A 26,884-nucleotide genomic window follows, 5' to 3' on the forward strand; every position below is an offset into this window, starting at 1 on the left:
GATGATGGTGTTGGAGTCGTGCCTGGCCAGGTAGTCATGAGTGAACAGGTAGTACAGGAGGGGACTGAACACGCACCCCTGAGGGGCCCCCCGTGTTGAGGATCAGCGTGGCGGATGTGTTGTTACCTACCCTTACCACCTGGGGGTGGCCCGTCAGGAAGTCCAGGATCCAGTTGCAGAGGAAGGTGTTAAGTCCCAGGGTCCTTAGCTTAGTGATCAGCTTTGAGGGCACTATGGTGTTGCATGCTGAGCTGTAGTCAATGAATAGCATTCTCACATAGGTGTTCCTTTTGTCCAGATGGGAAAGGGCAGTGTTGAGTGCAATAGAGATTGCATCATCTGTGGATCTGTTAGGGCGGTATGCAAATTGGAATGGGTCTAGGGTTTCTGGGATGATGGTGTTGATGTGAGCCATGACCAGCCTTTCAAAGCACTTCATGGCTACAGACGTGAGTGCTACGGGTCGGTAGTCATTTAGGCAGGTTACCTTAGTGTTCTTGGGCACAGGGACTATGGTGGTCTGCTTGAAACATGTTGGTATTATATACTCAGTCAGAGACAGGTTGAAAACGACAGTGAAGACACTTGCCAGTTGGTCAGCGCATGCTCGGAGTACACGTCCTGGTAATCCGTCTGGCCTGTGGCCTTGTGTACGTTGACCTGTTTAAAGGTCTTACTCACATCGGCTACAGAGAGCATTTTATATGTTACGAATTTGTAAGTGCTTAAGATCCTGTTCAATCTCTGTAATATACCTTTTGAGCAGTCTGGTCCCAGAAAGCCGGTGAAGCAGTGGCAGTGGCCTGCTACACATTCACCGTTCCCCTTACAGTTGGTGGAGCAGCCGTCCATGGTTTCTACAGACACAGAGAAAGTAGTAAACAACACAACATATGGGCTAGGCAGAAACAAAAAGGAGAAAAATGGTGCCAACTCATGGTATAATGAAGACTATTACTTAATTTGTGCATCCGTTGAGACATTTATTAATAAACAAACATCATTTCGATCCCACAAATGATCTGACGAAGATCCTGGTTGGTATCCAAACGTGTGTTTATTAATAAAAGTACGTGGTGGAGCGCTATTTCTTTTATACCAACTTTTTGGGGGCCCTGATCCTACTAAAGGATTTGTGTTTGACCACACTTGACGGCATATTATAATCTAACATGCTGAATGATTGACAATAAGGTAACAGATGAAGAGTTTCATTCCAAAACACTATATATCCATTTTCAAAAATGTTTGTAAATGAGCTTTTATTGTTTAAAGAAATGATTAAATGATTAAAAATATTGTTTTTTTTTTCACTATCTAACTTTGACATGGGGTTGTTCAATGACAGAAATGTAATTGTTTAAAATCTATCACTTGATGGTTTCATTTCAGAGAGAAAAATAATCACGTTTTTTGCTATACAGTGCATTCGGAAATTATTCAGACCCTTTGACATTTTCCACATTATGTTACGTTACAGCCTTATTCTAAAATTATTGAAATAGATTTTTCCCTCCTCATCAATCTACACACACCCCATAATGACAAAGCAAAAACAGGTTTTTAGAAATGTATGCCAATTTATCACAAATAAAAAAACTGAAATTGACATTTTCTTAAGTATTCAGACCCTTTAATCAGGACTTTGTTGGAGCACCTTTGGCAGCGATTACAGCCTTGAGTCTTCTTGGGTATGACGTTACAAGCTTGGCACACCTGTAGCTAGGGATTCTCCCATTCTTCTCTGCAGATCCTCTCAAGCTCTGTCAGGTTGGATGGGAAGCGTAGGTGTACAGCTATTTTCAGGTCTCTCCAGAGATGTTCAAGTCTGGGCTCTGGCTGGGCCACTCAAGGACATTCAGAGACTTGTCCCAAAGACACTCCTGCATTGTCTTGGCTGTGTGTTTAGGGTCCTGGGCGCCCAGTCTGAAGTCCTGACTAGTCTCCCAGTCCCTGCCGCTGAAAAATATCCCCACATCCCCACCATCCCCCATGCTTCACTGTAGGGATGGTGCCAGGTTCCCTCCAGACATGAGGCTTGGCATTCAGGCCAAAGAGTTCAATCTTGGTTTCATCAGATCAGAGCATCTTGTTTCTCATGGTCCGAGAGTCCTTTAGGTGCCTTTTGGCTAACTCATGTGACTTTTACTGAGAAGTGGCTTCCGTCTGGCCAATCTACCATAAAGGCCTGATTGGTGGAGTGCTGCAGAGATGGTTGTCCTTCTGGAACGTACTCTCATGTCCAAAGAGGAACTCTGGATCTCTGTCAGAGTGACCATCGGGTTCTTGGTCACTTCCCTGACCAAGGCCCTTCTCCCCCGATTGCTCAGTTTGGTCGGGCGGTCAGCTCTAGGAAGAATCTTGGTGGTTTCAAACTTCTTCCATTTAAGAATGATGGAGGCCACTGTGTTCTTGGGGACCTTCAATGCTGCAGACATTTTTTGGTACCCTTCCCCAGATCTGTGCCTCGACACAGTCCTGTCTCGGAGCTCTACGGAAAATTCCTTCAACCTCATGGCTTGGTTTTTGCTCTGACATGCACTGTCAACTTTGGGACCTATATAGACAGGTGGGTGCCTTTCAAAATCATGTCCAATCAATTGAATTTACCACAGGTGGACAATCAAGTTGTAGAAACATCTCATGGCTGATCAATGGAAACAGGATGCACCTGAGCTCAATTTCAAGTCTCATAGTAAAGATCTGAATACTTATGTAAATAAGGTATTTCTGTTTTTATTTTCAATAAATTAGCAAAAATCTGTAAAAACCTGGTTTCCCTTTGTCATTATGGGGTATCGTGTGTAGATTGATGAGAAAAATACATAATTTAATCATTTTTAGAATAAGGCTGTAACGTAACAAAATGTTTAAAAAGTCAAGGGGTCTGAATACTTTCTGAATGCACTATATATCCTATAAATGCTATATACAAATGCTATATATCCGCCTCACTCTCAAAGAAATACAACCCTGTAAGTAGTACTGCTAGGTTTCACACAGTCAAATGTAACAAATAACTATGCTTTTTATAAAGAAATGTACAAATTATAAATCTGTGACAAAATGAACTCAATAAATAATATGAGATACAGTATGTACTGTACGTAAAGTATTTTCATTTTAGTAATTTAGCAGATGCTCTTATGCAGAGTAACTTACAGTAAGTGCATTCATCTTAAGAAGGCTATGGGGGGGATTAACCACATATCACAGTCATATATACAGGATACAAAAACATTCCATTGAAGCTAAACAATAGATAACTTGCGTTTTGCAAAAAAAAAAGACTTTTCAAAGACCTCTAAAATTGATGAATGAAACATTTGAGAAGAGAAAAAATGTACACACACATGAAGGTACCCATAAGCAATCATTTCTGATGAAAAAACACAAATGTGAAATATTGGTGGATATATAGCGTTTGGGAAAAAACTCTTCAGATATTCTACATAATTATGAAGAAAATGGAAACTGACATTTCCAGAAATACACTGCAGTACCATTCTTGAACTACCTTTTAAACAATGCGTTTTAAAAGACAGCAAAAGCATTTTCAGGAGAGGCTGGTGAGAGAGAGCATTAGGAGGAATGCATTGTCTCGTCTGTCAGCAGAGACTTACAGACGGTTGACAAAAGGTCAATCAATTAAGGCTGACAGACTGCAGCTCCTTGCAATGAGCAACATAACTCAACCCTTTTGATGTTAAAATGGCAGCGTGTTTCGCAAACCTTTTTCCTGGAAATAATGTCACATGCTCTGTATTTTTCTGTACATCTGCAGTAATTATAAGACTTCATTACTGCTCCCAAACATGATTGCATGGCGATGCAATTTTCATTAGTGTCTGACAATGTGGAGAACCTATTCTACTTTTTACATAACGAGAAGCCAATTACCGATGGCAGTGCTCAGAACAAAAACTTGTTCCATTTTCTTTCCGTCGTTGTAGAAAGCCAGGTACCAGGTTCCAGCGTCCATGTACTCTATGAATCCCGTCTCCTGGAGAGAGGAGAGGATCAGGTTCCTGGGAGACGCGTTGGAATCCTCCGCTACCATCTGAACCTCCTGTTTGATCAGCTGCTTCCCGTCCAGGAGCTTGACAAAGTCAAACTGCAGGAGGAAGAGAAAACATCAGATTAAATATGTAGCCATGGTCAAAAATTGGGACATCACAAGTTCCTGGTTGGGCAAATCAAATCCAATTTTATTTGTCACATACACATGGTTAGCAGATGCTAATGCGAGTGTAGCGAAATGCTTGTGCGAAATGCTCGCGAAGCGAGGCGGCCATCTCTGTCGGCGCCGGCATACTGACGTGCCCTGACTGACAGGGTGTATGAGGGTTCCTCCAACATCACAGCACACATACCTATCTCTGGGAACAAGCCAAAATCAGAAATCATAATGTGCTGTATCGTATCCTGTCATCCATCTTAAAATAACTGGAACTTAACCATATGCAAAAGCTCCCGAGCCACCTTTTGACTTTGCCCTTAATGAGCGTAATAAAGAGACAGGCCCCCATGCTGTATTACCAGATGAGTAGGATATGACAGTAGCCTGGAGCGGGACACAGTGCCTTAGCTGCGCCAGAGTCACTCATGTTTGTGTGTGCTCTTGGAGATAAGCAGGGGCCAGGGCTGGTATTACACTGCAGTCGGCTGGTGACTGCATGCAGCAAAGCCTTTCCGCCTGCTGGGCTCAGAGGGAGGTCTGTCTTCACTCCTCCACCCTTCCTAAATAATAAACCCAGGGCTTGGTGAGGCCAGGTCCGTAACTCCAATGACATGCCCCTAGGCCTCAGAATCACTCTATGACTCAGGTTCTCTTATGAGAGACAAATGCTCCCCTACGGAACAAAAGGAAAACGATGTTTGTAATTCAGTAGAACCGCTGGGGCACCATAGCCATCGGGCCCCTGCATTTCAACTCATCAGTGACGCAAAGCAGCAGAAGAGGAGGTAGAAGAGGCGATCGCAGTCCCTCCATTATTCACTTTCAGCTGGGGATCGGCAAATGATGTCACACTGAAGCGGAAATGGCCAATAGTGACAAAATCTCCTTGAAAGAAAAGTCTGAACTGTGCGTGCCGCCAAGGGGACTGACTCAGATTAATGACTAAAAACATCCTATTAGGATTCATCATGCGGAAGCCTGCTGGGTTTGCTGAGGCCGCTGAAACAGCCTTGTGACAGATGAGTCGCTTGTGTGGCGGTCTCGCTGTGACCCTGAGTGCTCAGCCCCATGACCTGCTGGGTATTCTATCAGCAGATGTAATGAGGGATGGTCCGAGGCAACATATGTGTGACTGCGTGCAGGGGCAAAAAACTGAACTGGGATCAGCCGAATCAGCCGACCTGGCTGACAGAGACATCTAATGATGGTGTGGGATTAGCCAGCCCCACTGAGACAGGACTTTGTGTTTATTATGGATCCCCATTTGCTGCTGCCAAGGCAAAGGGTGGCTACTTTGAAGAATCTCAAATATAAAATATATTTTGATTTGTTTAACACTTTTTTTGGTTACTACATGATTCCATATGTGTTATTTCATAGTTTTGATATCTTCACTATCTTCATTATTCTATAATGTAAAAATAGTCCAAATAAAGAAAAACCCTGGAATGAGTAGGTGTGTCCAAACGTTTGACTGGCACTGTGTGTGTGATTACTATAATGATTATGAGCATCCTCACAGAACAAAAAGGACATCTGGGTTTGAAAGGAAACTTTCAATTATCATTCATTAATTGTCTGTATCCATGCACCTACATATGCAAATTAGTATACAAATGAGCCATAAATAAGGAGTATTTAATTGAATTACGACAGATCACAATTTCTTGAATGATTGGAACTGTTAATCTTAGATAATATCTTTGGTAACACGCAGTGATTGGGGAGTTTAGGCATTTTACTGACATCACATTAGTTCCACTAGATATTTCCTTAATTGCATTCATTCCATAACAATAAACTACATACATTGAAGCTCATTATGAATTTGACAAAAGTACTGGTACTGTATGTAGCCAACAGTACTGTAGCTAATTCACTGATTGGTGAAGTATCTGCCTGGTCCAGATTTTTATCGTGGGTTTCCATGTGGGTGAAGAGTGAGACGGAAGGCTGACAGAGGGATGCAGGAAAGGTGTGTGTAGGGACTGGGGTACACTCATTAGCATCGAGGTTGGTGTGTATCTGTGCTTGTGTGTAGATGAACCAGGTGTTTATTTAGTTACTTGAGTGTGTATTGGGGTGTTTCAGTCATTGCAGGAGTGGGAATACATAAGAGTCTACAGTATGACTGTTTATCATGGGAGTGGGTGTAGTGCTCTTGTGTGTATGAGGTAGGTAGAGGGTACAGTACCTGTGTGTGTGTAGGGGGGATGTTCCTACGCCCATAGATCCCCAAGAGGGCGTCCCGTGCCAGGGAGACGTTGAACTTGACATACTCTGGGTGGTGGATGGTGATGTGGAAACGCCAGAACAGACCTGGGGGAATGACCTGCATCACCTGGGTACCAATGTCCACCTCCCCTCGGTCTATCGCTTTCCCCCTGTGGAATAGCTCCTTATCTATATGGTGTAAACACACACACACACACACACACACACACACACACACAATTTGCACCAAATGAAAATAAATGCACAAATGGGTATAAACACAAATGAGAACAACGTTTGTTGCTGCACCTAGATATTGGCTCTCCCTCTGCCTCTATCAGATAATGAGAGAAAATACAGGCAGACTTTAATCCGTTTCATTTCATTGCCTCGACTAATAAATCCTCCTCGGTCCTTTTAGGAAACGTTCTATCCTCATTGTCAGATGAAACCCTGCATCTGTTCAAACTGGTGCTACACAACTGTGAACAGAAAGGAAAAACAACCATATCTAATATGGTGTTATACTATGGTGAGGAAGGAGAAGACCAGCGAGCTACCGGATGCTTGAGCAAACACCTCCCACATCCAGGCGTGATCTAATTACTCTGTGCTGGTAACCCCTGGTGTCTGCTCTCTGGCAGGTATGCCAACATACCAGGGTGTCACATTATTGATTCTCTCTCTCCAGGCAGGTAACATGAGATCAGTTCAGCTCTACTGTACACATTAAGCTACGCTCTTAGAAAAAAGGTGCTATATAGAACTTTAAAGAGTTATTCGGCTGTCCCGATAAAAGAACCCTTTGAAGAACCCTTTTGGTTCCAGGTAGAACTCCATTTTTCTACATGTAACCAAAAAGGGTTCTAACTGGAACCAAAAAGGGTTGTACCTGGAACCAAAAATGGTTCTCCTATGGGGACAGCTGAAGAACCCTTTGGAACCCTTTGTTCTAAGAGTGTAATTTTATCTGTTTGGTGTCTTCTTATCTTCACATAACTCAATGTACAGAGCTCTGGAAACCACATGTTTTAAATGTGTTTTTACTTCATCTAAATGTGTTTTCAAAAACCATCTAAATATACATACATGTCTAGACATTGATCACATGGATTGGTCACACATTAGTCTTGACAACCTTGTGAAAAAGATTGGTTTGGTTATCATAGAAATGGAGACCATTTTTTGTCAAGAAAACACCACCAGACTGGAGCAGGTGGACAAGGTAATGGCAGAGTTACTTTGTGCTACCAGAATGCATTTACTAACTCAATCACTGTGTATAGCTGTGTTACGCGGTTTAGGAGAGGTGGTGTTTGGTCTGTGCCACTGCCACCACAGAACTCATTACAGGGTAATGAAGGCATATCTAGCTGGTGCCTCTCCTGCAGGCCATCTCACCTGTCACTTAAACTGGGTTCAGAGGGTGGGGGGGGGGTGGGGTTGGGAGGTAAATTAGAAAAGCGTTTCAAAATAGTCTGGCATACAAGCAAATTAATTATCATAGCCTAAGGGTTACCCTGATAAAACAATTATTCCAGTAATCTATTTACAATGAAATGAAACCGTCTTTTCAATTAGTTATAATTTTCCCTCACAATTGGACAGCTGAATAGAACAAGATTTTAATACTTGGGTCTGTCTGTTGATTGAGACTATTCTATTCCCTTTCATCCATCAGATCTATGCTGATAATAATATATATATATGTTATATTTTTAAACTAGGCAAGCCAGTTAAGCCAGTTAAGAACAAATTCTTATTTACAATGACAGCCTACCAAAAAGCAAAAGAACCTCCTGAGGGGGACGGGGGCTGGGATAAAAATAAATTAAAAAGTTACATAAAAATACAAATCTGATTGCTATTCTAAAGAAAATGTACATACTTAGACCAAATACAGAGGCTCAATTATAGGGACTGGTCCAACACATCATCCTATGGGAAGGTCCAATAAAAAAAGTCTGAAGCTCTAAGAAAATTCCCAGAACTACAAGTGAGAAATGCCAATGAAAGATAAGTACGACAAAAAATATACATAATAATTCTGTAATTCTGTATACTAAGGTAAAGGTCTAAAGTGGATCAAATGCCACGTCAATTCTAATTTGTTTCGTAGAACAGGGAGGTTCAGAAGTGGAGCTTGCTGGAGGACCTCTGGTCTGAAAGAGTTAAGGATGACGCTGTGGGCGGTAGCCTGCTAGGGGATTAATCCACACTCTCTTACTTTAATTAACTGCACATGAAGCTCCTCATGATTACTTCATAGTCAATGCATGCTAATGTAACCCAGCACAGCTGCGCTACATTGTACTAGCCACAGAGTGTACACAGCCCTATATACTGTCTCAATCTAGCAGTACTACCTGTAGTTTCCTATTCCTCCCCTTTGAGGAGAAAGAATGGATGTGTCAGAGACCTATGATATGGGAATATTGAAACTCAGACACCAAGCTTTTACTGAGATCCATTATGTGCTTATGCAGGGGCAATCCAATATTTTCATAACTGATTTGATTTTAATCTACTCTTCAACATTGCCCTAGTTGCAGAGAACATTTTCTGGTTCACGCGCTTATAGAAATGAGATTGAATTATGTGGAATGGAACTGAATTATTTCACTCATTGCCGCAATGGAATTGTACGTCTGCGGTATTTGGGACCCCAGGGTTGGTCTGGTGTTATTGGAATAATGCTATATCTCTATCTCGCTGATTCTAGGAGTTTATTTTTTATTTTTCGGAAGTGGGAAATGTATATAATCAGATCTTTATCGTGCTAATGGAGGCAATGCCCTGTGAACACATGAGGCGTTTTAACTCGAAGATGCCCTGTGAACACATGAGGCGTTTTAACTCGAGGATGCCCTGTGAACACATGAGGCGTTTTAACTGGAGGATGCCCTGTGAACACATGAGGCGTTTTAACTGGAGGATGCCCTGTGAACACATGAGGCATTTTAACTGGAGGATGCCCTGTGAACACATGAGGCGTTTTAACTGGAGGATGCCCTGTGAACACATGAGGCGTTTTAACTGGAGGATGCCCTGTGAACACATGAGGCGTTTTAACTGGAGGATGCCCTGTGAACACATGAGGCGTTTTAACTGGAGGATGCCCTGTGATCACGAGGCGTTTTAACTGGAGGATGCCCTGTGAACACATGAGGCGTTTTAACTGGAGGATGCCCTGTGAACACATGAGGCGTTTTAACTGGAGGATGCCCTGTGAACACATGAGGCGTTTTAACTGGAGGATGCCATGTGAACACGAGGCGGTTTAACTGGATGATGCCCTGTGCGTCACCCACCCACCTTCCTACCGGCTCTTTTATCTGACCCACAATAAGCATCGCACAAGAAGGAAATCATTCTCCTTGCCGAAACATATTGCATCTAACACGCAGGAGGAGAGAGCCCTTGGATCGCCCCTTGCTCTAGCTTTTGTTGTATGGTCTGACAATGTGAATCAAAACCTGGAGGCTTCATAACATCAATCTTTGCCCACCACCGCTTACCTTTGTTGGTGTTGTTGAGGCCGGGCAAACCGAAGGGAGTGAAGGTTATGTCTATGCTCTCTGAGTCTCTGTCCAGTTTGCTGAGTCCATTCTCATAGAGCTGCCCATCTGCTGGCTGCAGATGCCAGGTCAGCCCAAACAAGTGCACTGCTGTAGGGGAGAGCCATGTTTTAGCATGGGGCGGGAGGATTAGTGCTAGAAAGAGAAACCCAGGGCATTAATCAATCAACACCTAAGAGTAAGACATCTGATTAAACCTGTCTGCAGCAAACAGTAACTAACTACAGTGTGGATGTGCTACAAGGTTCCTGCACTTTGGCTATATATTACAATTGTAGTTATTTGACAGAGGACTAGTCATTAGTGTTAGGAGAGAGACACACTAACATACTGTTTGTAAGACATCCTGCTGCTCCTATGCTTATTACAACACCGTAAAGCAACTTTTCTCCTGTCATTCATGACAACTTCGCTGACATTTCATCTACTACATCCCAATGTAATTAAACAAATATAAAAGTATACTTTTTTTACTAGATATAAGAGTGGTAGGTTACAGTATGAGGTTCATGAAATCTATTTAATGGAATATTGATAAGTAGCTGTCTAATCTCCAAAGAAAGGTAGGATAAAGTATGTGACTTTCTAAGTAATCGATTAAAGAAAACCAATATGGTCAAAATGAAATATTTATTTAATGTGAGACTACGGAATTGAATTAATTGAGAAAGATTCTGAAAATCTAATTCCACTGCCACAATGTTTGGCTCCTCGTTTCCAAGAGGGCGCATGCGTCAAAACAGAGATTCATTACTTTATGTAGTTCCTTTCCCAGTAATCCATAGAGCATTTCTAAGAATGGCAGAGCCAGTTACCCACTGGCAGGATAAGCATTCAAATCTATTAGGGAAAATATTTTCTGAGATCATTTGGAAGCTATTTAAATATTTTAAAAAGATCCAAAACATTGTGTACTTGACAAACACACCACACCTCTCATGGTTTCTCAATCTGCAACAGGCAAATCACTGCATTACGATGCACAACAACACAATGCCCCATAACAACGTAGGAAGGGTTGAACAAAGGTGAACAAAGGCGAAACACAGACAGAGATACGCACTAACTCATTTCAGAGGAAAACAAGAACACCTAAGAACCAAAAGGAGGGAGGAGAGCAGGATGAGCAGCAGTTTAACTACTATGTATACCACCTGACTCATGAGCCTTAACCAATCTCAAACCCAGCAGGACTCCTCTGCACTGATTAGACATGGTGGAGATAGACATTGTATTTGAGAAAGGTGCTGCTCTGCGTAACAGCCGTCCCCTCACTAGCGCAGCATTTAGATACTCAGATCAATGTAATTCACCCCTGATCACTTCAAAGTGTTTTCTTTTTCATCTGCCTTTAAACCGCAGCTAGGGCAGTCATATTGGGGGACGGTCTTAAAGAATGCCTGTTGAAATGTTTTTTTTTGTTTTTGTTTTTGCAGACAGCTGAGTGGGAAAGCCTAATTAGAGTGAAAGTAGTTCACACGAATTTGCATCTGCTTTACATAGTCAGTGGAGGAATAATTGATGCTATCTGCTTTTAAAATGTATAATGCATATTCTGATTATGCAGTTTAGAGGGAAGAATTAGATTAAACCCTTGTCCTCTACTTGGGTAGACCCAAGAAACAGACAGCTGTAAAGTTGTAATGAAATTGAGAGAGAAACATATCGCCTCAGTAACAGATAAGAGTTTTGTTTGGGGTTTACCAATAATGAGGAAGGGAAGATTTGATTAGATGTTTTCTCTAAATAAGAAAGGGAGGGAATGTTTGGCTCAGGAGGCAACTGCAGTGTCCTCCTTATTAAGCCACATTGAACTATTGACTTGTAACTTGTTCATTGATTCAGGCCAAACTGTATAATCACATTATGATCATCTTGTTGCTAATAAAAATAAATAATAATCCCCATACAATTGTTTTTGCTCTACAGGAAAAATAAATGGAAATCAGAATTATGAATCAACAAAGTTCACCCTGTATTCTCAACAACATGATCCAAAACGATTAGGTCTGGAGTAAAACATGCACATTTTAGAGCTCAAGTCAGTATTCCCCACGAAGACATGATAGTATGAGATGTGCCCTTTAATGGACCACAGACCTAAATAGCTCCTTGCACCTTCAGGCCTTTATGCCACACATTTATAATGAGTCTAATTCCAATTTAGAGGCATAAAGTAAATTACGTTTCATCCATAGCTGTTATCATTTGACAGGCAAACAGCAAAACAATTGCTACACGGACTATCTGAGTTGACACTTGTATTTGTTTTGCACCTTTTCTATGCACACTCACAGGACTCTACACACTCACGACCACTGACACTACAACACACACACAAAAGCATGCACGCACACGCACAAGCATGCACACGAGCACGCGTCATTTGCTCACACACACACACACACACACACACACACACACACACACACACACACACACACACACACACACACACACACACACACACACATGCACATACAGTGCAATTATATAAGCTGCTGCTCTGTTTATCATATATTCTGATGCCTAGTCACAATACCCCTATACATATCTACCTTTATTGATTCAGTAAAACATTGTAAATATGGTATTGGAACTGAACCTGTTTAGCTTAGTTACTTTCTAGTGTTCTTCTTACTCCTTATTTCTATTTCTCGTGTGTTTTTATTCTACCTTATGTTATTTTTAGTACTACATTGTTACTGATTACTGCATTGTTGGGTTTAGAGCTTGCATTTTAGTGTACTTGTGCACGTGACCTTAAAACTTGAAACGGAAACAGATAGGGCTCTATCCCTATCTGTGCAGAGCACATGCCAGTCCGTTGGTTGCGCCTGCTGATCTGTCCTGTACGGAGATTGCGTGCCTCCGGTATCCAAACATACATGGCTTGAGAGATGCGGTCCCCGGTCGAGTGTGTGTTGCTAGCTACCTCGTTTAAATATCAACAGTACTGCCACAGCAGCATACCATTGAATGAATACTTAAGAACCCTTGACATAGCCTACCTACATCATCAATATTCGGTCTTGTTGGCTAAGCGCACCAGAGAGAGGCAGAAAGACAGAGTAAAAGACATTGAGCTAGCTAACTAGAGATTTACATCAAACCTCAACATCAATGATCGGCTGATAGCCCACCCTCTTTTCCCAATGTCAATCATGTCTTTAGGAGGCACTGTAACTAGCTTTCTTACCATTTGTGATGATGAGTGAGCGTGTTGTTGAAGAAATAAATAGGCCTATGCTAATAAAAAAAAATTGAAAAAAAGTTGTACATTTTGAGCACCTGCCCCCTGGAAGGCCCTCCAGGCAACGCTGTAAACTAGTCAGTGAATGTGCCCAGAAATAACTAAATCACAACACATGAACTGAGTGTTTGGAGGGCTAAATTAGGTTATGTTCCACAGTTGACCTACAACACTAGGCCCCTGCCTAGTTAAAGTAGCTACAAATCAGGGCTTTATCCATGTGATAGTGAGATTACTGGGGGCATCAGTTTGCATTACTATGTATTGGTGCCCTGCAGAGTTCTGTGGGAAGACTTTGGGGAGGGGTAATGAAGAGCAAGCACTGGATTGGATTCTCAGCAGGTGGCTGGATGTGTAGGATCCCAACACCACTCTTGTTTCCACAGGTCGGGAATCCAAGGAGGATTTTCCTAAATGCAGTTCAGTTCACAGACTGAAAGCATTGCACCACATGGAACTGTCTGCCTCCCACATCATATTTGCTCGCAAGTTAATAGTAGTACTACTAGTAGTGGTACTACTGAGCAATAGTAATAGTTCAAGTTGGGTAAAGTAACTTACAATTACATATTTGGTACTACAGTAGTAATTTCTAGTACTAGCTTTACAACAACTACCATCTTACAAAGTATCAATCAATGAATTCATATTAATGATACAGAAATACTGTTGTGACGGCACAGTGCCTTCAGAAAGTATTCACACCCCTTGACTTTCTCCACGTTTTGTTGTGTTACAGCCTGAATTTAAAATTGATTTACATTTTGTGTCACTGACCTATACACAATACCCCATAACGTCAAAGTGGAATTATGTTCTTAGCAATCTTTACAAATTTTTAAAAAAAATAATAATGAAAAGCTGAAATATCTTGAGTCAATAAGTATTCAACCCTTTTGTTATGGCAAACCTAAATAAGTTCAGGAGTAAAAATGTGTTTAACAAGTCACATAATAAGTTGCATGGACTCACTATGTGTGTCCAATATGACATTTAATGTTCCTGAGTGGCCTAGTTACAGTTTTATTTATTTTTATTTGACCTTTATTTAACTAGGCAAATCAGTTAAGAACAAATTCTTATTTTAAATGACGGCCTAGGAACAGTGGGTTAACTGCCTTGTTCAGGGGCAGAACGACAGTTTTGACTTAAATCAGCTTGAAAAGCTATGGCAAGACTAGAAAATGGCTGTCTAGCAATAATCAACAACCAACTTGACGGATCGTGAATAATCTTTTAAAGAATAATGGGAAAATATTGTACAATCCTGGTGTGCAAAGCTCTTGGAGACTGACCCAGAAAGACTCACAGCTATAATCACTGCCAAATGTGATTCTAACATGCATTGACTTTGGGGGTTGAATACTTAGTTAAATCAATATTTATTAGTGTTTTATTTTCCATCATTTTTGTATTTAGTATTTTGTGTAGATTGTTAACAAAAAATTACAATTAATTCAATTTTAATAACACTTTGTAACTCAACAAAGTGTGGAAAAAGTCAAGGGGTGTGAAAACTTTCTGAAGGCACCAGAACCGAAAATGTTTCTGCCCCCATAATTTAAACGATGGAATATTGCAATAGAGTTGCATTAAAGATGTGGGACACAGTCACCTACTGTAACACTAGCAGCAAGTCATCTGAAAGTAAAGGCCTGCTTAGTCAGGTGAGACCTCACATTGGCACAGTGGCACCAGAGGACAAAACATGAAAGGTAAGTCATACTTGGCTTTTTGTCAAAATGGCTGCCAGTATGCAAACGGGTGACACTTTGTACTGTTAAAAAGGTGTTCTCTAAGGGACTGAACCAGAGCCAATCAGCTCTTTAAGAATAGAAGAGGCACTAGAGAAAGAGAGACAGAGAGAGTAAGAGAGAGAGATGGCGGGCATTGTGGCAAAAACACACTCTAAAGGTTATTCTTACCACACTATCATGGCAGATTGATTATTATGTTGATCATTACCAAAGCATGTTTCAGTATGACACCTCTGCCTACCTTACACTCTCTATTGTTGGCCAATAACGGGAATAGGTTCATTAACCATGGTTGAGTAGGGGGAAACGATACTTCCTAATACCAGTGCTTTTGGTATTAGTCCCACAGCTACTATGCTCAAAGTCCATTCTGAGCTCAGGAGAGGTGTCAGTTCTAGTAGAGATTGGCACTTGATCTAAACTTCCCTGTACTGGGTGAAATAATTCACTGCCTGCCCCCTGCACCCCAGCCTACGCTCTCTTCAAAAAGGGCATTGTTTGGTTTATAGAGCCACGACCAGAATACTAATGAGAGACTGAAGAGAAAATGGATCGATCAATACGATCACAATGAGGCATGAAAGGTCTGCTACCTTCAAGGCAAGTCGCCTGGAATCATAAATTCCTTGGCTGCCCGGTTCCCTTTCACAGAGACTCTGACTCGGACACTTTGACATTACTCAGTCTTATTGATCCTAACACTTTTCCGTCTGTTAAACCAATACCACAGCTGACAGGTATCCTTTACAGTGCCCTAATGAACTGAAAAAATCAAAACATTTAATTTTCTCCAAGGAATATTGTTCTCCTCACTGAGTCACAGCCTTTCAATACACATTGGAGAGAGATATCTAAACTTCATTAAGGCTTTTCTTTTACCCAATACCAAAAAAACTCCTCAAACGGTAGAGGAGTTTTATTGCTTATAAGTTATTGCACTAATAAACATAATTGGAAAAGTCATTAATTGGCAGTCATTTTGCAGGTGAAGTGTTGCAGTTGAAAGAACCGCTGTGGGACTACTCAATCACAGAGATGGAGGAGGAGAAAGAAAGGGGTGAAGGAGGTGGTGGAGGTGGCAGGGGAGACATTGTTCCTTCCTGTGTTGACAGCGTTCTGACTTTGAAAACAGGCAACTGTAACTTCCTGTTCAGCTTATATCACCTCTGGGTATGTGGGTGACATTTTGGAGCATTTTAATTAGCACCAGGTTGTCCCCTTAGTGAATGAAGAGTGTTTCTGAGGAGAATGGAGTAGTTGGTACTTACTCCCAGTCGGAGTCAGACAGTGTGGCTTACCGTGCTATATCAGCAGTATGCCTGCATGTTCTTCTATTTCTGCCTCTCCATAACATTTTCATCATTCATTCATCGCCCTGGGGCTTGTGCGCCTCCTCTAAGTATGACACAATGACATGTCACCGTTGTCTTTGAGGCATTTCTCTTCTTGTGTTGTGTGGAGTCAAAATAGCTGTATGGTGGGGGGTCTACAAAGTGTCAAACGCAGATTGTCCTTACATCTTAACCTTTCACTGGCCCCACCACCTCCTGGAGTTTCAAGGATGCTCTACACAAACAGCAATGCATTCTCACCAGAAAAGTTTGTTTAGTTATTTGAAAGAGAACTTCCGCAAGTGGAGAATAAAATGGAACGTGTCCTTCCCATGCACCAGTGTGTTTCCTATGTTGTTGTGCTACAATTGGAACACATCACATCGATTTGCAAATCAGTTACACAGTATGATACATTCTACTTCTGATCTGGCTAAATGTGCATACATGTGCTTTTGATGGAGTCTTACGAAGACAAATACTGTCCATTTAAAACATGTTTGAAGAGATGGATGCATGCACAGCAAATCGCTGCAATGCAAATGTTACAACTAGCTGCTCCAGCCCAGGCCCTGCGGTCCTGCTGCAACTACAGCAAACAAATGCCATGGCATATTCTGGGGTCCAGACTAGCATGAACCAGAACAGATAAGAGTAAATACAGTAGATAAATAAATAGCAGGGTTGATCACACAAATGGTGACATCAAGCAAAGCCATAAAGGCCTGTGTCAAGGCACAGAGAGAGCCTTGACACAAATCTGTGATTTGTGATGACTGCTTCCTTCCATGTTCATTGAGATTTGTGATGTGTCACCCCCGAGGAGAGACTTGTGGGTAATAGATTTTCCACCTTTGTTATTTATTTGACATTTTTATTTACAATACCAACATTATTTGTGATGACAGTACATCTGTTCATTTACGATTTGGCCTGAGTGCCTAATAACTAGATGGAATTAACATTTAGCTGCTAATTTCAAAGCTGTTTGCAACTGTATTTCAAACTCAGGAATGTAATCAGCATTTTATTCATGTAGCCTACTACCGTAGCCATATAGATTTTTTGGTCAATTCAAAATTGGTAATGTAGCATTTATAGTAGACAAATGAATAATAAAGCAGAGAGCTGTTAAAAGATGCAGTCAACGTTTGTTAGACAGCGGAGGATTTACAATCCCTATCCCTCGCCTGCACACAACGGGCTGATGGCTACCTTTGAAATGGCCTTATTAAAGGGGTGTTCATGCACGGTCATGCAGTTTAGTAAATTGCAGGTCTGAGGATCAAAATTGGAGGTCTGAAGTCTTCCATCTTGCTCTGTGTTGCATTTCCTAAGATCTTTATCGATCTAGTGTTGGAAGCTTAAGGGCATCATCTCAATTAGGAAAAACACACAGACGTCTCTGGGTCAGAGCCATCCATAGCCATGGCACATGAAGGTTACAATGCTCTCATATTAATATCAGTCAGTCCTAGAGACAACGCTATGCCAGACTGAAAGACAATGCCTTAGACATCATACTCATGGCTACGGACCTTAAATGATCAATCTGTTGTTGCTCTCTGATCACTAGGTTTATTGATAATCTTAGTGAAAATAGTAGGCAATATGACCTCATTGATATCTGAATCTAAAATGGATACTGATGAAAACAAGGTTGCAACAAAGTAACACTTTCTCTTAATTAAATACTTTCAATATGTATCTATAACTGACATTACAGAGGCCATATAGATGAACTACCAGTGTAATATCATATGTACAGTATCATATGTACAGCAACTACATCGTACTTGATGTACACTAGTACATGTAGTTATGGAGTATGCCTACATACATTACCACTTTGGCACGGAACCTGTTTTTGTATTTTCTTCTAGGAAACAGTGGGAAGTATAAATAACTGTCTCTACTGGAGCACCTACCTGCTACGTGACATCCTTTCATATTGTAGAATAAAGGCTGAACAATAGCTACCTAATGTAACGTGTTATGCAACAGTCTACCTGTCCTTTTCTGTATGTCTCTTGTCCAAATACTGTTGTTTACAGTTATAAAGGACAAGAACACAGCCAATATGACAGTTACAATACCAAAATGACAGGGTGATACAAATCCAACGACCAGTTGGGTTTAAAAAAACGTGGAAATAATTACCCTCGGATAGAACTTAAGGCATGTTTGCTTCATGTATCTTACAGACTCACAAACAACTTTTGGATCGATTTTCAACTAAACTATCCATTCATCCTAGTGCATGAAATAAAATAAGAATGACACTGGGAAATAGTTGGAGAATGAGACAATAAAGAAAGTAAATACAAGTGGAAATATAGAGCGATTTCAGTGCCAACAGTATCTGTACATGCATTCAATATTTTTTTTATTTGTATTAAGATATTTAATTTAAATTCTATATTTTGGCATTTGTAATGGTCAAATTGAATCACATGTTCTAAAATTCAATTTCAATTTAATTTAATATTAAAATTCTATATTTATATACTCATTGTCAATATGGTAGATATTGCATTCATTGTCTTTTTTTACAAATTACAATTTCAAGTTTACCAAAGTTTCATATATTCAACTTCTCAGATGTATTCAGATTCAGTTTTCAAATGTGGTTCTCTAAATTCAGATTAAAAACCAGAGACAAAATCCAGGTACTTTGCCAGCAAGGAATGGTAGAGGAGAACAGATAGATTCAAACGCTCTCCATGTTAATCAGGTTTCTGCCGGTTTCTGAAACCAATGTGGCATGTAGAATTCATTTTCTTCCTATGAATTTTTGTGTTTGAACCGTTTGGGCTCTAAGCTATTATGACCCCATTCCTGAAAGCTAAGACTCTCTGGAACATTAGACACATTAGAAGGGAGTGTGACAAAAAACACAATTTGGCCCCCATAAGAATATAGTTAAATAGCCCTGTCATAGCCCTTCCAAGGATAGCTTTTCCACTCCCTATTTAATCTTTCTCTTATGACTGACTGGGTTTGAACCGGATCTACTGCATGTTACAAGACTGTATTAGAGCCCACTTAGCTGAAGCCCATAGGGATGAGTTCAGGAAGCTAACACAAGTCTTCAAGTCTCCAGCAAGGTTACTCATCAAAAGAGCGTGGACCTTAGTTATATTTCACCCCCTTTTGACCTCATACATGCGACCTTGCCTGAGACCTGAAGACGTGTTATTTTGACTGATCGGGTTCTAACCCAGGCCTCCAGTGCACTAGACAATGTCACTTTTCAGGTCTCTGACAAGTTACTCATCATGTACTGTAAGCGTGTTCCCCTAACCCCCTGTGTTACACTTCACCCAACTTTGACCTCCTCCTCGAGACCCAATCAAGTAACAGAACTTAGGCTTTAGCTCAGAAGCTAACAACGTCTTAACCCAGTCAGTCACCCTTATAATGAGAACCCTTGCAGGAGGCTTGAAACTAATACATGTCTAACACAAACCAAAACATGTCAAACTAACACGTCTTCAGGTCTCCTGTGCGTCCTGCGAGCATCATAGAGGGGAACAGAAAGCATGACCATGTTCCAGAGGGTCTTAGCTTTTGGGAATGGGGTCATTATAGCTCAAAAGGTTCAAATGCAACAGCCAAATTCATGAGAAGAAAATAAATTCAACATGCCACATTGGCTTCAGAAACCGCCAGAAACCTGATTAACACATAGGGCATTTGATTCTATCTATTCTCTCAGCACCCGAGTGGCGCAGCGGTCTAAGGCACTGCATCTCAGTGCAATAGGCGTCACTACAGTCCCTGGTTTGAATCCAGGCTGCATCACATCTGGCTGTGTTTGGAAGTCCCGTAGGGCATCGCACAATTGGCCCAGCGTTGTCCAGGTTTGGACGGGGTCGGCCGTCATTGTAAATAAGAAGTTGTTCTTAACTGACTTGCCTAGTTAAATAAAAAAATATTCTCTTCTACCATTCCTTGCTGGAAAAGTACCAGGATGTCTCTGGTTTTTAATCTGAATTTAGAGAACTGAATTTTAAAACTGAATCTGAATGCATTTGAGAAGTTAAATATATGAAACCTTGGTCAACTTTAAATTATAGTTTGTAAACTTGATACACAGACAATTAATGCAATATGCACCATATTTAAAAATAATAAATACATCTTAAATTTGAATATTTAAAAACTGAATGCAATACTAATTTAATTAAGTTTCAAATGATGAAATACAAGTTCAATTTACTAATTCAAATATTACATTTGTGCATTACACACTCAAAAATATTGAATTCAAAATCTAAAATTCATATTCAAAAATATGACAGTTTCTGTTGGCACTGAAATCCCTCCATATGGAAATGTTATGCTTTTGTACTATACTGAATTGTTCAATAAATATAGATAATATAGATAGGGAGAAATACCCGACTTACCAATGACGTATGTGAGCAAAAGAGCGAGGGTTACGGTGATAGCGGTGGCGCTTAAGGCAGTGCATTTCCAGTTGCAGCACTTGTAGGGCTTGTTGAAGGTGAACATGGGTCTGGAGAAGGTGCTCCTGGGTAGGGGCCGTGGGGGTGGGGAGTACACTGTGTTAGATGTCAGAGGGTAGTTCTGACTGGCAGCGCTGAACAGGGCAGAGGAGCCTGAGCCATGTTTGAACAGGAAATGCCTGCAACACACCAACAGAAGAGGTTGACATTAATGAGAATATACACAACATAGCACATTCTCATACATTACTATTTCATTGTTAAACACTTATGTGTGAACATTTACACCTTTGTACACCAATAAAAAATGGTGTAGATATGACATGAATAAATGCATAGATAAAACCCTTTCCATCTGCATAGTACTTAAATAGAATACAAACCAGAAAATACTTCTGTTAGTTACTTGTGTACTTCTAAGTTATTGGTAAACTGCTAGAAATGCACATCATTAAAATCAAATCTCAAAATGCAATCCCATTTCCCTCCCTGGCCAAATGATATACATCCTAAATCTAATTAATGAATGCTCCCAACAGGCAAACTGCCTTAACGTGTACACTCCTGAGAGAGAGAGAGAGAGAGAGAGAGAGAGGGAGAGAGAGAGAGAGGGAAAGATAGAGCAAGAGAGAGGGAGGGAGAGAGAGAGAGAGGGAAAGATAGAGCAAGAGAGAGGGAGGGAGAGAGAGGGAAAGATAGAGCAAGAGAGAGGGAGGGAGAGAGAGAGAGAGAGAGAGAGAGAGAGGGACAGATAGAGCAAGAGAGAGGGAGGGAGAGAGAGAGAGAGTCTAAGACATTTATTATTAAATTCTTACAGCTGACAGTGATGCTGAATGCTGTGCTTACATTGATTTATGCTAATGCTGAAGGGTGGCCAATTCCTCCTCACTGTGAACTTGACCTTGGAACCACTGCCTTTATCTAACAAGCTGTAGGCGGCAGTGTTTAGGGAGGGAATAGACCGACCAGCGGAACAGAAGAACACAAGGGGGAAAAAATAACCCTCATTGCTCAGGTCCTTAATTAGAAAAGGTTTTAATACCATTAGCCACTATCTTTAATGTGCCCAATTAAAGATGGGAGAGTACAAAGGTCAGTCTTATAGAAGATTATATCACAGGGCTTAATTGCTGGGCCAATTTTCGTAGACAGCGTAATTAAGTTTAAGTATGGTTCACAAAGGGATGAAGTTATCTGAGACATGTTTGTTTTTGTTGTCCAAGCCACTGTAAACGCAGCATCCCGTGGTGTTGGGTAATCCTCCTCACGGTCTGCGGAAACACTCATGAAAACGGACTGAATTGTATCGGTCAATCATGGACAGCGGACATCCAGTTTGGATCAGGACAGCACTGAGCTCAAGACTGTCTGGGATACTGTTCTGTTGTAGTGCTGTAGCTGACACTTAAAAAATGCATTATTAAGAGCAAAAAAACAGTCCATAGAGGAACAATCAATTCCTGTCTTTGTGTAATTGAAAGAAATTAGGAAGAATATGCTTGTGGTCTTGAATATGGTCATTATGCTGATGCGACAGAAATCTGGAATTGCATTGATGTTGTGTCAGTGCCTTATCATCATTGTCTTTGTGTTCTCAACAGTGCATCGACTCGGCTGATGTCATTTAGACAAACGAAATTAACTGCTTTCATCCCATACTTTTTGATGCTTTGAGGAAGGTGTTCAGGAGGAGGAACTAAGAAATTGGATCATTAAAATACTTGTTTCCCCCTCAAGACGTCTGTAATGATGATCTGAGGATCACTATTGATCACTGATCTTTACAATCGATTACTTTTCTTCTGTTGTCTGTATTTTCTATTGATGAGGTAGAATCTTATGTTAAACCACCATTTTGTGAAGGTACAGTATGTTTCTATGTGCGTTGGCCAGATGTCACAGGGAGCGTTTCTTCATAATATCAATCTGAAGGTGTTTGTGGAGGTGGGTGATACAGAGCACCTAATTTCTAGTAATTTTAGCAGTCTGAAAAACACTTGATGCTACAGTATACAGTGTTAATTGGAAGGCAGCTATGCATAATTGGTAACGTCTGCCGGTGAGAATTGACAACACAGAAATCTGAAATCAACAAAAATATGATAAATATTCAGTATTTTCGTTTATTTGGGTGAAGGCAAGAGCAAAGTGTTACAACTATGTCAACAGCACATCACCCAGCCTGTAGAGCAAATGCGCAGTAATACCAGTTGTTACAATTTTCTAAATGTAAAGGCAAAATATCAAATGTGGTGGTGTTATTGATATCTGGCCATCACATCAAACTTTCAATCTCATTACAATTGACAATGATGAGATAAACAAGGCCAAGAGGAGGTATTGGATAGCAATCTGCTGATCTACATGAATGCTGGCATTGTATTAGGTTGAATATCGACCACAGGTTAATCAACAAGTTTCATTTAGGTGAGAACAGAAAGTCAGCACATAGCCACATCAGGCATGGTGACTTTCTCATCTTCTATGCAGAGTGGGTGACCTCTACATAAGTTTGGGGCCTAAATGAGCACAGTCAATGCGATCTACCATAAGGGAGGGAGGATCTACCTACTCCATCAAATTTAAGATGTTCAAGTACCACAACCCCTCCTGCAAACCTAATTGTGTTCATTTGTAATTATTGTCACTGTTGTACATTACATACACCTACCTATAAGACGTTATGGATGTTTTGAACACAAAGCGTGGGGGAGAAAACATGCCTATGGTAGGCCCTTGTTTTCTAGTCTCTTACTAACACCCTCTCATGCCAACTGAGTAATGGCTTCCTTGAGGAGGTATTATCAACCATGGAGCTCCTGCATCCATTCATTTGATTGCTTCAGTCCACTGAATCTATCCACAATGGCTGGGAAACTCAATTAAAGGAGAAGCTTTCTTTTTTTTTACAACCAAATCTATTGTTTTATGTAAATAACATGTTACACCTTTTTGGTGATTTCATTTGTTTTTGGAAAACATACCCCAAACATCAAATCCTTTAACTTGTGAATTCAGGTAGCTCTATGATGTAGTGTTCTCCCTACTGATGCTGCTACCCCATGCTTCATTCTTTTTCTCAAGATGACATGTCAACTTTTATGTCAATTTTAGTCAACAGAAAGAAGTTGTTTACCTCTGATAGGATTGCTTATTTTCAATTTACAAGACATTTATGAACCACCAAGCACTGTTGGGTTTACCAAACAAATGGGAAATAGAAAAATAGGCCAGCGACTCATTTCACATTTCACAGACAACCCTTTAAATAAAAAACAATCTCAAAAAGCAGACAGCATAATTGTCAATCTTGACAAAGGCTCTCTGCTTCATATGATTAATTTACTTTTTCATAGTTTTCCTGTCATAGTGGTCTCTCTTTGCATGTTAAACCCTTTCCTCCATACAAAGCCAAACAAAGCTTGTCATTAATAACAAGCGGGAAATTCTTTGATTGGTTTTGTGTTCCACATCAAATGAAGAGGGGAAGATTTACCTGGTTGCTTGTGGTGTACAGTAATTGAATTTGCCATTTTCTAAGCATGAAAATGAAAGAAGCATATAGAGAGCTCAACTCATTTTAAGTTAATAATAGAGTTTTTCAACCTCTGAACTACCCACAATGACTTTCTCCATTACAGTAAATCTAATGGATTGAAATGTTGTATTTCTGTATTTTCACCTTTGATCTGACAGCTGTTGGTAGCCATCGTTTCTTCCTATCAATTAGGAGTGTAGCCAGAGAGGAAGAGGCGAAGCGAGAGGTTTTACTCAGCTCAAGAAAATAAGGCCACAAAGTGAGGAATTTTTGTATGGAGGTCAATGAGAGGGTCGCATTTGGTCATCAAAAATGTAATTGCTAACTGATACGCGAGGCTTATTTGATCAAATAGAAGTTTCATAATGGTTAGGTTGTTACGAATCCACTGATATAAGTGCTTATGTAGAATTTCGTCAACGACTTTATATCAGCGTTCTGCCTGTGGTCATAGAGATAGATAGAGGACTCATCATGGATATAGCTTGTTTTACCCCTGGACATTACCATTGAGGGCTTCCACCATTTTAAAGTACTCAATTGGGTGGGGATTCCTATGAGTTGGAAGCAATTAGCCAATGAAGAAGAAGAAAATTGACTACTTTTAAATGGAGATAGCCCCAACGGCGCTGCTAATGCCGTCACAGATGCTATAATGGCACAGACACAAAAATCAGTCCTCGATTTATCTCTCTGGCTTGTTCACATGCGTATCTGCCCTCTCATTGGCTAGAATGTTCCCACCTGATCTTGCCACCTCATCTTGTCTCTTCCCTCTAGTTTTAATGAAGGACAAAGATAATTCTTACCCTAAAAGGGATAAAGGTCACATTTTGGAAGCTTGGAATTCACACAAATGATCTAGCCCGGCAGAGACAGGCACAGTTAAAAATTCTGGGGAAGTGATCACAAGAAGACATCTTTGGATGTCTATTTAAAAATGAAAAACCCTATTTGGGATGAATGGATACACTTCCAAAAAAGTTGTTGTTTCATAAATTGTCACGTGTGGCTATGCAAACACCTAGTCAGTTGTAGACAACCTTTCTTTTACAACTACAGCAGTTTTTTATTTACATCTGATACATTTCTTTAAACGCTAATTGTGAACAGGCTTTTGCTGTGAAAAGGATTGGAAAGGCCTTGATCTTGAATATGTTCAGTTAACAATGCATCTATTTATGTTATTTGGATTTGTACACCTCTTCACTTCTCAAAAGCATTAGCCCTGAATCTCATCAAAGCAATGTGATTTAGTTATGCACCACCAACCCCTCATTATAAATGTACACCATGATTCATCTCTATCAAGTGTGAATCATTAAAGAAGTCTGAGAGGTCTGTGACTGAAGTCACAGGGGTCTTCTCTGCAACACTTAACTCAGGCCAACAACATATCCATTCAATCGACTTTTCTCAAAGCTAGCGCTATTTTGTGGATCCAAGTTACTGGTACTGCAGTGTCACGGTGATTAAGAACACAGAGGGAAAGAGACCAAGAGACTTGCATGACTCAATACTGGGGAAAGTATGGCCACAGAGCTGTTATGGTGTCTGCCACACTGCACTGACCCCATTACTAGGCAGGTGAGAGTGGTGGTGCCGAGGCCTACCTGGTCTCCAGGGGGATGTTGCTGTTGAGGGCCCAGCTGTTGTGGAGCTGGCCTCTGTCTCTGTCGGCCGGCTGAGTGGGATCTCCGTCCATCGCCTGGCTCCGAGCCGGCAGGGTGTTCCTCTGCAGTGCCTCAGAAACGTGAGCGTGAGGGGCTGGGCGGGCACATGTGCACGCGTGGGGAGGGGGTGGAGGTGGGGGGAGGGGTCTGAAAGTGAACTGAGCTGGTGGACTGCTGGGGAGCTCTGTGGGGAGAAAAGGAGAGAGAAAGCTTGAGAAAAAAGCATGAGAGAAAGTGAGAGAGAAAGCGAGAGAGAGTTGAGTCTTTTCTGAGTGGCTTGATAAGTGTCGGAGAGTTTTGTGACATTCCGAAAGCACTTAACGTTCACTTTTCATCAATTTAGAGAGAGCCTGGGGGATATTTTCAGTTTAATTAGCACATGTAACAAGGTTATCATTCCAATAAGATCAACCAATAAACATAAAATCAAATCAAGAATACATCTATATACAAGGAGTACCAAAATCAAATCAAAGCTTTCTTAATGAAATTAAAAGAGAGCCACGATTGCATTAAATCAATATATATTTCTAAAGCCAATGAAATGCTTTCCCCACTATTGCTTGTGTGATGGAACGGTTTTAGTAAAAATGTAATCTTTAGATTAGAAGATGCATGGCTATCCTTCTCATGATGTCTGGAGTGGTTTCAAAGTCAAACTAGAATCAATGGATCCATACTATACTATCAAAAATGTATTGAATCATTTGATAAAACAACGAGGTAAAATATATTTAGATGGATTAAATTACAAAATGTAAAAAATGATATTTAATGCCATAAAAAAAGAATTGTAATGTTTTAAAGTGAGTTACAAAACCATCCAGAACTATTCCTGTATAACTACACTTCATGGTAACACAATAACTTCACACCTCGCTTCATATG

General features: G+C 40.7%; 1 protein-coding gene across 1 annotated transcript in view; it reads right to left on the reverse strand.

The window, feature by feature from the left end:
* Positions 1-26,884, reverse strand: part of LOC110533823 (teneurin-1) — a 185,580-nt gene that overhangs the window by 54,004 nt on the left and 104,692 nt on the right. Inside the window, exons 4-9 of the mRNA XM_036990211.2 lie at positions 25,937-26,180; positions 20,726-20,964; positions 9,913-10,062; positions 6,375-6,583; positions 3,901-4,114; positions 756-857 (exon numbers count right to left, since the gene is read on the reverse strand). Coding sequence (XP_036846106.2) covers positions 756-857; positions 3,901-4,114; positions 6,375-6,583; positions 9,913-10,062; positions 20,726-20,964; positions 25,937-26,180 — 1,158 coding nt within the window. The remainder of the gene's footprint in view (positions 1-755; positions 858-3,900; positions 4,115-6,374; positions 6,584-9,912; positions 10,063-20,725; positions 20,965-25,936; positions 26,181-26,884) is intronic.

The sequence above is a fragment of the Oncorhynchus mykiss genome, chromosome 10, assembly GCF_057628025.1.
Source record: "Oncorhynchus mykiss isolate SJ-2025 chromosome 10, ASM5762802v1, whole genome shotgun sequence".
Taxonomy (NCBI): domain Eukaryota; kingdom Metazoa; phylum Chordata; class Actinopteri; order Salmoniformes; family Salmonidae; genus Oncorhynchus; species Oncorhynchus mykiss.